General features: G+C 44.1%; 1 protein-coding gene across 2 annotated transcripts in view; it reads left to right on the forward strand.

The window, feature by feature from the left end:
* The first annotated feature begins 740 nt into the window (after positions 1 to 740).
* NELL2 (neural EGFL like 2) overlaps positions 741 to 12,699 on the forward strand; it is a 156,047-nt gene continuing 144,088 nt past the window's right edge. The window contains exons 1-2 of one of the 2 annotated variants that reach the window (XM_065857926.2): positions 741 to 1,230; positions 1,402 to 1,530. In XM_065857926.2, coding sequence (XP_065713998.1) covers positions 1,176 to 1,230; positions 1,402 to 1,530 — 184 coding nt within the window. In that variant the 5' untranslated portion in view covers positions 741 to 1,175. The remainder of the gene's footprint in view (positions 1,231 to 1,401; positions 1,531 to 12,699) is intronic. The other variant, XM_065857932.2, reaches the window with a different exon arrangement.

Genomic DNA, 12,699 nt, shown 5'->3' on the forward strand with positions numbered 1-12,699 from the left:
TGAAAGTGAAGTGAAGAATAAGGCTATTCTTAGCCCCCTTTATAGGCGCACAAAGTAAGGCACAGAAATGTCATTTGTTGGAGGGTGAGGAGGGTTAGTTCAGGAACCGAGGACAGGACCGCTGTGCTACTGTAAACCCGTCCTGCACGACAGGGCAACCAGGAACCTGCGGCTGGCAGAGCCCTGCGCTAGCGGCCGTGTCTCCGCACACTCCCATCTTAAGCCAACTACCGGAAACGTCCTCGTTTCTTCCCCCCAACACCCTCGAATTATTTTTATTCGTGCGCAAAGGCCAGGCTGAGGTTTCGCCAGAGCCTGGACGGCATTACCTCGGGATGACAATTCAAGCGGTGACTTCAACATGGGCGGACGGCAACAAAGCGCAGAGGCCGCACGGCTGGGCGGCAGGGGAGCGCCCCGAGGGCTCGTTGCAAGCGCCGCCCGGCCGCTATCAGCCGCTGCCTCCCGCGGGGCAGCCCGGCCCTCTCCTCCGCCCCCGCCACCGGCTCCGGCTCTCCCCGCCACCGCCCCGGCTCCCCTCAAACTTTCCAGCTGTGCCCCCGTCCGAGCCCGCCCGGAGCCCCCGACAGCGGGTCCCGCTCCCCTCCGCGCCCGGCGATGCCCCGGCGGACGGGGCGGTGCCTCCCCCCGGCCCGGCCCTGCCCGGCCCGGCGGAGGCGGTGGGCGGCTCCTGCGGCCGCGGCATAAACCGCGGCCCCTCCCGCAGGTCCCTCTGTCCCCGTTGGACGGCGGGGAAGAGAGCGGCTCTCCCGCGGGAGCCGGGCGGAGGCTGCGGCGGTTCTTCAGCCGAGGGGCTGCGCCTGGTGGCGGCGGGGCGGGGAGCTGCGGGGCACGGGCGCGCCGCCTCCGCCTCCCGCGGCCTCGTTCGCGCGGCGGCGGCAGCAGCAGCAGCAGCAGCAGCAGGTTCCGGCGGGCTCCCCCCATTGTCTGCCCGCGGGCGGAGGGCTGCGCTGCCCGCCCGCCCCCCGCCCTCGCCTTTGTGTGCTCCGGCCGGCGGCGGGGCGGCGCGGCGCCTGCCGTGATGCGCGCTGCGGGGCGGCAGGGGGTCCGCTCCTCCCGGTGAGAGGCGGGCAGGGACCCAGCCTCTGCCCCGGAGGATTTTCACTCGCAGCAGCCGGAGGAGGGGGACTATGGACTGAGCGCATCGGTGTACCATGGAGTCGGGCATCCGCTTGAGCACGCTCTGCCTTCTCCTCTGCCTCGGGCCAGGTAGGCGAATGCCGGACCCGCCGGGCGGGCACCCGGGAGCGGAGCCGGGGGAGCTTCGCGGTGGCGATGCTCTGGTCCCCGGGCGGCCGCAGGTGCGGGAAACGGCGGGGCGGGAGGGGTCTCGGAAAGTTGCGGTGTCGGCAGGTGGGGTGACGGCACTTTCTGTGTCAGTTGCAGGCTTTGGCGTGGACCCCTCGCTGCAGATCGACGTGCTGTCCGAGCTCCAGCTGGGAGGCTCCACGGAGGGCGTGCGCCAGGTGCCGGGGCTGCACAACGGGAGCAAAGCCTTCCTCTTCCCAGGTATGGCCGCCCCCGGCCCGCCCGGCCCCACTCAACTACGGCCGCCGCGGTCGGCCCCTGCCCCGCGCAGGGCGCATCGCCCGTCCCCCGCGGCGAGGGGCTTGGCCGCTCCTGAAGTACCCCTGATCCTTTCTCTTCCTGACCACTTTTCTTCTACTCTTCTTCTCGCCCTCACCCTCGCTGTATTTTTTTCTTTTCTTTTCTCCTCTATCTCCCCCCCCCGTTTTTTTTTTTCTTTTAATTTGACTGGTAGATGCTTAATTAAAGTACAGCAGAATGGGGCTGGCAGATGGCTTGTTTTGTGAGTCGTGGGGTGCAGTCATGAATAATAGCACCACCCACTCTTCTGCTTTACTTGGGAAACGCTAAACATACCCCAGTTCCAGCTAGGGAAATGCGCACTGAAAGTTTTATGTGAATCGAGCAAAATGCTGAAATTAAGTGACCTGGAGGAGTGAGGCAGGAAATAAAAATACCCTTTTTTACCTAGGAGAGTGGCCCTTGTGAGCTTCTGTATCATACCCCTTGTGTGGAAAAAAAGAATGAGTTTTGGTCTCTTTCAGTGCTTGTGGCTGGTTTTTTGTTCATAATGGGAATGGAAATTTCAAAAATACATTTAGGAGGATTATTAAAATAAACTTCCTTATGTTGTAACTCATAAAGGACTGTAAAACAGCACTCGATGGCTGGTTGAATTTATTGGCATAGGTTATATTGCCTATGCTTGCTCATTTTCAGTGTTTTTTTTGAACTACTCTTTAATAATATACTGATACTTTAAATGAAACTGGAGTCAAGAATGCTTTCAGAAAAACCTCTATCTTATTAAAAAAAAAAAATCTTAAAAATGGCCTTTAAATGCAAGTCTCTTATCTGAAAGATGATGAAATGTGCCTTAGGAACATGAGTAAAGAAGAGCAAAGAATGTGGCTCAACATCTGGTCAAGCAAGAGCAAATCTCATCAGCCCTGTAGTTTTAAAATAGGGGGACTTGATTGCTGGTTTCTTGTGTTACGCCAGGAGTTCCAGCTTGGGTCTGAAAGCATTTCTAGTGCAACAGGCGAGAGTTCTCTCATATGGAGGAGTTATAATTAAAGGGAGATAAGGTCTGGAAAGGGAACTTCTTTTTCATGTTAGCATTAATGAGATAATTTATCAGAAGCTAATAGTTGCCAAAGGTGTTTTTTTTTTTTTTTTTTAAGGTTATCTCTCTAGCGCTGTTCTTCCCCAGTACAGCCAGCATGTGTCACTATGGACATTAATGTGGAGATGCATGGGCATATGCATTCTGAAACACTGACACATGCTGGTTTTAAACATCCCTAATGGACTTTTGGCTGCAGAGCAGAATCCTCTGTGAAGGGGGTGGCTTCTCAGAATGGCAACACATTTGTGTGGCTATGAGGTTTGTGTTGTAAAATAGCTGTAATTTTTAAGGTATGGTTCTGAGTTGAGGTGCCATTGTGCTGTGTGGGGTGAGGGAGAAGTCAAAACTCCCTTTGACTTACATGGTAATAGAATTGGAGGTTTGTAAGAGTAAGAGTTTTTATTGTATATTTTCCTACTGTTGGGACAGAAAATTATTTAGTTACTGAAAAACTTTTTTCAAGTTGTTCCACTTTTCTTTGTGATTATGAGTGCACATAGCTCCCAGATGAGTTAGCAGCTGAGTTGTAACAAAAGGAGATAGGAGTTTTAAATTTTCACTCCAACCTTTTTACTTTGTGGAGAGGAATTGGGGGAATAACAAGGATGAAAGCACTTGGGTCTAAATGGTGGCTGAAGTCACTCATATCCCTTGGGAAGTCTTCAGCACCCTGCAGGACTGGAGATCTTTTTCTTGCTACTACATAAGATGACTGCTGATTTTCTTATACTGTGAGGTCTTTACTGAGCAGACAGATTTTCATTTTCAAACTTGCATTTAGAAATGGAGACATTTCCTTCCTTGATCAGACCACTGGGTCTACTTAGTAATTTTTGTTCTGCTCTTAGAGCTCACGCTGTAGGAACAGTGCTGCAGTATATGTCTCTTTATGTATATGTTTGTGTTATGTGTATTTCAAATATGTCTCTTTATGTTTGTGTTATGTGAATTTCAAATATATGTATGTGCTGACTTTAAGTTTGCCTTTTGCCTGTGTGTTTTGCTTCGTCTGTCTAAGGCCTTACTGCTAGACACAAATATTTTTGTGAAAAGGACACAACTTTAAATAGTCTGTGAACTTACTCTGGAAGCTTTAACTTGTGATATTTTGTTTTTTGGTTTCTTCATATATTGAATCTTTTCTTGCACCATATACATATTTATGACATTGTAGTATATTGCCTTTTTTGATAGACTACATTCTCAACTGATGTAAAGCCTTACTTTACATAGGCTTAAAACATACACAAAACCTAAATGCTGTTCTTAATTTTAGAAAGAAATTATGAAAGTGTCAGATTGAACTGCCAACAGGTAACAGATGCTTAAAGATAGATGATGGGAAAATTGTACATAAAGCTAAAGCAGAATAGTCTCCTTCTGTTTCTAGATGAAACGTCAGTTTTGACTGCCTAATTAGATGTAGCATCAATTTTCAGTACCAGGGTTTTAGCATCTAATTGGCTGTTCTGACAAATTCTTCTTTGCATAATTGATTTTCAAAGGTACTTATATTTCTAGGCCATATAACACAAGAACCAGTTACTCTCTGAAGGTAGTTTTAGTCTGTTGTAGTCCATTCAAGAGCATTTAGATTGCTCCTTATACAGTTCCTAACTTGGAAATAATTATAGCCATTTAAAATTTGTGATCACTTGGACTTTCTTTTTGTGTACCAGTCTGCTCTGTAGTACAAATATTATAGAAATTATCAGATTTAAGAAACAAAACTCTTCCCACTGACTTCAGCGGGACTAGATGCTGGGGTCTTGAATTCTAAACTTTTGAGGTGCCTGGTTGTCCTTGATTGTAGTGGATGGCACTGAATGCCACTGTAATCTGGCTCTAGTTAGCTGCAGGGGCTTCTCTTGCTGGAAATGTGATTTGCAAAGTAATTGTAAAACGTTTCAGTGTAGCTTGTGGGAAGATAAAATTATGAATAGAAAACAGGAGGAAGCCTTCCAAAATGGTAGTGTTGCTGTATGTGAACATCTGCCAGCACCTCTTAGCCAACAGCAGATATTATTATTTCAAAATGTGTTTAGAGGAAGATTATTCCTCTTTTGGTCAGAGCACTAGAGCAGAAATCAGAACATCTACACCACGAACTCCTCTCTGTTGGTAACTGTTTATGTAAGTCAGTAAAACCTTCAACACCTTTGTTTTCCATTTGCAAAGCAGGGATGACACCTAAAGGTAAAACCCAAACCAGGTGAGTGGATTGAAGTGTAATTAATGTAGTCAAAGGCTTTTGGCGAAACACCAATTGCCATTCTTAGAATTCTTGCTTTGTAAATATACTGCAGTAATACAATTTGATGAGACTGATGGAGGTGAAAGTCAATGTAGCCATTTTCCTATGGAAATATGAAAATCATATTGCTACAAGAGCACTTGTTGCATATGTAACTGCAGGGAAATTTGAAAAGGCAGTCAAAACCACAGCAACGGAGGCTGGAGAGTGCTCAGGGTTTTGGATGGGTCAGACATACCTGACTTAAGTCTGTGCTCAGGAGACTTAATATTTAACATGTACAAGGTCCCAATGAAGCCAGGTATTTCAACTTCCAATAGGAAATGGCATTCTGAGGGGTGAGAACCTGAATAAGGGCTGCGAGTGTAACTTGGTCTCCTGTGGCAGTCCTCTAGGCATTAACTTTTTGTCACCCTCTCTCCTCCCTCTAGACTCTGTGTTATATATATTTTATAGATATAATATTTTGATAGCCTTTCTGGATCTTACTTGCTGCTGAGAGCAAATACTTTGCATCAGACTATCTTTTCTCACAAAGTGTACGTGTAGTAATGGAGACACCTTCCAACTGCCTCTAGCAGCAGTGGAGGGTGGTGGAAGGTATGCTGTAAATCAAGCCACCAAAAATGGAAGCCAAGTGATGTGTAAAGGAAGTATGTGCCCATCAAAAGGTGTATATATCCCTCAAAGAGGCGGCTAAAGGGTAAACAGAAGAATGCAGTCAGATGGTTACAAGCACAGGAACGTCTGTTTAAGGAAAAGATAAAAAAGAGCATGGCAGTCATGAAAATGTGGGAGCTTATGTATCTGAATGCAGAACTTGGATCTCATTCAGAGGATAAGCTTTTTCTCTGAAGCTGGGATGTGTACCTCTTAATATGTTTATAAATATTTGGATACTTCTGATGAGGGACAGTTCTACAGGCAAGATATGATATATTCTGATGGGGAACAAGATGTGCTATAAAACACCAAAGAAATATTTAATCTGTCAGTGGGATACATGAAAGGAATCGGCACTACCATTCTTTGAATTGGGACTTGCTGGCACAAACTGCTGACAGGAAAAAAAAAGCCCTAAAATAGGCATCTTTGTGTAAATGATTTGTTACCTATTGCTGTGTGACTGGATCATTAACCTGTTATTTTGAAATGCTAGCAAAACAATGTTACTATATATAATAGATACCTTACATCCCTTAGGAAAGATCATTGGTTTTGGCCCATGACATGATCTCTGGACATTGCCAAATAAAGGAGCCAAAAAATAAAGCTTTAAAACTAGATGTGAGTAAACTTGCTGTAATAGAAATAGGATTTACATTGCCTATGCACTTCACAGGCACGTTTTTCCTTGCCACCTGTCACTGAGACTATGGACAGATGCTTTCTCCAGGTTCCAGCTGAGCCTGCTGAAAATATTACTGTTCCCAGCTGCTTGTCACCACCCGTGAGCTAGAGGTTACTGTCTCCACAACTTTTCCAAAGGAAGAGGTTGTATGAGCATTCCCATGTCTACTGATGGCAAAGCCAGCCAGTTTCAGGTGCAAACCTGGCTGACTGCAGTGACATGGATTAGAGAGTCCTGTAAAATCCCCTTTCTCCAGCTGTACTCATGTCCCAGAGGAGCAGTAACAGACAGCTGGGGGAGACAATGCTAATGTTGCCAACTGGCATGACTGACTGCAGAGAAAATACCTATCTGCAGATTAATTTTTTTTTTGTCTTGAAGGCAAGTTTGTTTCTCTCAGAATCACTGAATCCTCAAGATGTGGGATCTCCAACATAACATCATCTGCAGATAATAAAATTTCCCAGAATTTTTAGAAATACTGAAATATAGTTTAATTTCAGTAAGTACTGGAGTGTTTTTCAGTGTTAGGAATGCCTAGTGTAAGCAATGCAATAGCCAGAGAGATCCAGATTTTGGTGTATCTGGAACAACAGCCTGTGCTGTCCCTCTGCTGCCCCCATCCCCTTTCACCTCTGGCATGTTCCAAAGTCACCTCTGCATCTGTGCAAACAGTAACCATTGTGGTACAGCCCTGCCAGGGTTGTGATCAATGCTGCTGGGGAGCTGGGCTGTGGCCACGAAGCATGTCCTCTCTCCAAAAGAGCTGAATGTTCAACATCTTCCTCCTGTCAGCAGTAGTAGCAAAAGGAGGTGTTTGGGAAGCGTCTGCTGTTTGAAGAGCCTTCCCTAAAAAAGGAGGCAGTATGTGAGAATCCTGCATGCAGTGCCCATCCTGAACCATGCTGAGTTACCACGCAGGGACAACTAGGATGCACTTAACTGCTGCACAGCAATACACTGCTGAATAATCATGAGTATACCTATTATTTGAGACTGTGGTGCTTGCTAACTGCTAGTTTATGTGTAAAACTGAAGGGGGAGAAAGTTACAGAAAGAAAAATAATTTCAATGTTGTGGACTTGTGATAGATGCTTGTAACGGTGCAGCAGAGAGTAGTAGTACTGGGAAATGGAAATGTGAACGGGAACCTAATATGCTAGAGGTACCAAGGAAACTCAAGTTGCAAGGGAGAGACTGTAATCCCTGTATGTAGTCATTGATACAAAATAATGTTAAGGAATGACAGAAAACTTGGCCTGTTGCATTTGGGGATTGTAGCTGTCTTAGTGCTGAAGGTTTCAAATAAATAATGTTGCTGAGGGTATGTATTAGGCATATAAAGCATCGCAAAGGTGTAAGTGTAGAGCAACAGAGTTATTTTAAGTATCGCTCTATTTATTATGTCATTGTTCGTTGCAAGAAAAGGTATTTTACACTTTGTTTTTCTACAGTGGGCTTTTTTGGGGGAAGGAAAGGAAATAAGCAGAAATTAAATATTCCCTCTGTAGTTCTCTTGCCATGTGTCATGATATATGGTTTTGACATAGACTTTTGTCACCTTTCAGTCTGTAAAATTCTTAAGAGCATGGATTCTGGAAGAAGGTACAGCATGGGGAGAGAAACGATACATGCTTGCTGGTGCAGGCACTATACCTTGCCTGTCCAGATTCCCCTGGGAGACAGGGCTAAGCAGCATGACTTCCAAAGCTTTGCATGGACTTGGTGGGACAGCGAACACCTCCAGCCTCTGCTGTATCAACCTTTGGAGTGAACTAGTACCTATGCTTATTAATCAGTGAGGGTTTGACTCTATTTAGAGATATCTTATTGTGTTCTCATAGGCCTGACGCGTTGCTTTTCACAGCCAGATTGCATCTAATATTTGCAATAAATTGCAGTCTCCAGGGGTCTCTTTTCACTTGGGTTAATGCTGATTCTCTAAAACTATTTTTAAAATGAGCATTTGGTTGTTCAGGTTAATTCAAATAACCATGTTCTGTTTATACATTAAGTATTGCCCAAAACAATTCACACTGATTAATAACAGATAGAATTGCATTTGCTTGTTCCTACCTTTACGATCAGTCTCCTTCTAAAAATACTGCAATTATAAACCCCTTGTTGAGCCTGGTATTATCTCAGGGCTCAAACCAATGTATTTGTTGGAAAGCCGAAGATGGGTGTGATGTGCTGCTCTGAGGCATGTATAGAAGTAAAATACATGAAGATGGTGTCAGTGTGGTGATGTGGGGCAGAGCCCTGCTTGGTGTCATGAGAAGGGGCGAGATGTTCTAAGCCAGGGGTATCAAACTTGTTTTCACCAGGGGCCACGTCAGCCTCGTGGTTGCCTTCAAAGGGCTGAATGTAATTCTAGGACTGTATAAATGTAGGAGTAGTTCAATTTCTACAGTGCTAAAATTACATTTGTCCCTTTGAAGGCAACCATGAGGCTGATGTGGTCCCTGGTGAAAATGATTTTGACACACCTTGTCTAAGGAATGGAGGCCAAGGTGTTTCTCCGTGTCCATGGCTCACCAGGCAACCTCTCCTGGCAGCGTAGCAGTGAACCGTGGTCTCAGCTGAAGTTGAAGATGTGATGGTGACAGCAGGACAGCATCTGTCCTGCATACTGGAGAGAAGCCAGCACCTGCAGCTTGTGTGCCCTGAGACAAGGGGACAGTGACTCTCCTGGGTAGCTGTCAAGCACATCTTTCCATATTGCTGGGGGAGGATTGCGTTAGCAAGGGGTAGTGACGTGGGAAAATGAGGTCTTGTTACCCTTATGTAATGGCTTTTGCTGTGACATAGTTCAGTAGTCACGAAGCGTGGCTGAGACTAGGTAGGTTAATGGGTTTTTTATGGTTTCTTCCCCCACTGCAGCACGATTCATTCTCCAGTGAGGTTTCAGAGAGTAGAGCAGCATTTGCTGTGTATCTGTTAATCTAGATCAGTCTTAATATCTGTTTACCCCCTCCTGTTTGCTTATAATATCTAGGAAATAGGTTTCCTATGCTCCTTCTCCTTGCTTCCGTTCTCCCAGTCTGTATCCTTCAGGGCATATGGGTGCTGACTTGGAAAAATAACTCCGAGTGGTTAACTGCACTGCTTCCACTGCGTCTTAAGGGTGGTACAGAACTGAGCTTGTAAGCTATTTAAAACCAGGGAATAAGAGGTGGAGATTACATATAGCTGTTATGGAAAACTGTACTTCACATAGTGACTCTTCAGTTCCATATGTTTTGTCCTGTTTGATCATGTGCCAAGGGGCAGATCTGCAGAACAGCTCTGTACTCCTGCCTGCACTGCTAAGGTAGAGCTGAATAAGGGATGAAAAATTGTTTTTCACTGGATTTTTTCCTGCCCCTCTGTTTTGCTTAAATTCCTCTAATTTTGTCTCAATGTTTAAGAAATACTCTTTTCCTCTCAGTGTTGTCTGGTAAGAAAGGGTACTTCAGTGTGGTGTGTGGGTTTTTTTTTTGTTTGTGGGTGTTTGTTTGTTTTTGCCTAGTCATGTTTTCCATTATGAATGTTCAGTCAGTTATTTCAGGTAGCTGTTACTGAACTTTAAAAACTTAAAACAAATTTGTAGCAAGTATGTTATTGAAGTTATGATCCTATTTATGGAGTACACATTTTTTTTTTCCTTTAAACCATGTTTAGGTGGAAAGAATGCCATAGCCATTTTCAATGTGCAAGAATTTTAAGGCAAAAATTTCTCATTACTTGTTAAGCTAACAAGTTCCTGTTTGCTTTTTTTTTTGTGTGTGCATACTTTTTTTGGGGGTGCGTCATCCTGGTGACTTCAGAGAGAAATAAGAGCTTAGAAAACTGACTTTTGCTTTGAGCTGTCTTGGGAGATGATACTCAACTCTTATGCTCCTGCAGGGTGCTAAAGCAATAGATGTGATATTAAAAGACAAGCAGACTAAGAGGGACTTTTGAAGACTGTGTTCAAAAGAGTTTTAGCAGATAAACATATTTGCAGCAGCAACATTGCTACAACAGACTGTAATGTTTCCAAAGGAGCCATTACAATCAATACTGCTAGTGATCCATATCTGAGAATTTTTAAAGTGAAATTTGGGTGGCAATTTCCCCTCTAAAAACATAGAGGAAGTGTAATAAGAAAAAGACCTCCAGTTGTAAAGTTGTCCTCTCTGCTAGACAGAGCAACATTTACACTGTTTTCTCAGCATAAATGCTTATTTAAGTATAATTAGATGATGGTAACATTCATACTGTTTGTCTTATCAAGAGAAGATGACAGGTGCCAGCCTTGACTCCGTGGTTGGGAATCTATGTCTCTAAATACAGCTGCATAATGCTCCAGAAGTGTTCCAAAGGAACTGTTGTGGTTTTGAGGTCAATAATCTGGGTTTTAATGATTCTCTAAACATGCATTTGCGAATAGGGCCATGACTGTTCCAAAGGCATTCTTTCAGATTTCCTGTAACATTGGCTAATGTCCCTTGAACTTGAATCAGTCCCAGTTTTGCTCAGCCCCCATTCAAGGAGTGTGGCAGACTTGAGGAAATATGTGTACTCTGGTCAGTGATGCTATTTTTAAGAATCTCTGCATACACCCTTAGCATTTGAAGCATAAACAAAGTATACTGTAGTAAGATCTGGGAGCTTGGATTTTTTTTTAAACTGAGGTTGTGTCTTTGTTATTACATTCTGGGTTTCTCTGTTTCTGAAAATTATCAATGAATTACAAGGAGTGAAGAGAACAACAGTGAACCTGATTATAAAGTAAAAAGGACTGGTTTACTAGAAAGCTTTTGAAAGAACTTGAGTATGTGCAGCTTGTCCAAGCCATGATGAAAGTGTTATATGAGTAGTGTCTAGCAATAAAAGATTCTTAGAGGTTTAAAACGAAGGAATTATTAAGTATTCAAAGACCTAGAGGTAAGAGTAATGTAATGATATTATAGATGGAGAGGATTTAAGATAAAAGGAGACTTTCACAGTGAACTAGTTTAGATTGTGGAATAGCTACTGAAAGAAAGTGGTGGAAATATCCAGACTTGTGATATTGTAGAAGATAGCATGAAATAAAAGATATGAGATGTTAGCTGTGTTCTAGTCATTGTGTGACATTAGTTACTATGCTAAGGATTAGGTGGATGACCCTGTAAGTCTTTTTGTACTCTGGGAATCTGGATTGTTGGTGAAATTGTTCTGGTGTTATACAGGGAGAGATTTTCAAAGACAAAAAGGGGCATTGAAGACTTAATACTCCTTAAAATCAAGCTGGTGCATTTGTGTTCTTCCTAAAACTGTTCTTTGCATCTAAGTATGTTTTAATGGTACTAAGTTAAAACAAGCCTGCAAGAGCATGGCAGTCAGGATTTGGAAGCATTTCTAATTTTAACTCATCCAAGCTTGTAAGTTGGGCACGTGCTTAAAACCTGTAGCTGATTCACCGAGGCTAATGGACACATTCGTAGAAGCCTGGACTCATTAATACCTGATTTAAAAGGCATTTTCTTGCAGGAGGATCTTAACTCTGGTCCGCCTCAGTTTCCTTGGGACCTCTGTCAACTGTAGCTTGACTCTCCTGTATACTTTCTGTCTGTCTGCCCTGCTTGTAGCTGAGCTGTGTGCATAGTATTCCTTGATATCCCTTCTCTTTGATGTTCCTGATTCAAAATCCTTCTAACTTTTTATTTTTCTGGCATTAAAACAGATAAAGGGAGTGGAGATTTTTCTGAGAATGTCAGTATGGCTGGTGGCTTGGGTCTTGCTTGTCACTCCTCTGGTGCTCCCACCTCATTTCTGCTGGTACCTGAATTCTCTTTACAGTTCAGACTCCAACCTTCTGCTCCCATCTGTTGCTGTTTGCACAGCCCATTACTGGAGACCTGTGGCTAGCAACAGAGTTGTTGGATGTTGTCTGCCATGCTTCAGATGTAATTTTTTCCAGTGGGCACCTTCCTCCCCCTCCCTTGCTGTGCTGCTTTTGTTGTTGGGATGGGGGTTTGGGTTTTCTGGAGCTCTCTAAGTTGGTGACTGTTGACCATTCTCTTGTGTCAGAAGTAAATCTTTCATACAGACTACAGCATTGTGATCACCTGGGTAATTAAGACAGATCTCATATTAATGCTTTCTTAAGCTCACCATTGTGTTGTATGAAAATACATCAGCCTGAACACTTAGAAGTTTGGTGAGCTGAAGGTATTTAACCCTTACGTGGGTACAAAAATGTCGACAGATGTTTGAGGTTGAGCTACAGACTCTCAAGAGATCCCTTCCAGTCTAAATGATTCTGTGAAACAGAGGCTTCAGGTGGTAGGTCTTCAGGAGCAGCATATGGGTCACAGGGAAAGGAACTTTTCAGAGAAAATGACCAAGCAGAGTTCATGGTTAGGTCTTACTGACACTCGCATAGTAAGATGCAAGTGAGGGAGAGAT

The sequence above is a fragment of the Patagioenas fasciata genome, chromosome 1 (genome assembly GCF_037038585.1).
Source record: "Patagioenas fasciata isolate bPatFas1 chromosome 1, bPatFas1.hap1, whole genome shotgun sequence".
NCBI classification, from domain to species: Eukaryota; Metazoa; Chordata; class Aves; order Columbiformes; family Columbidae; genus Patagioenas; species Patagioenas fasciata.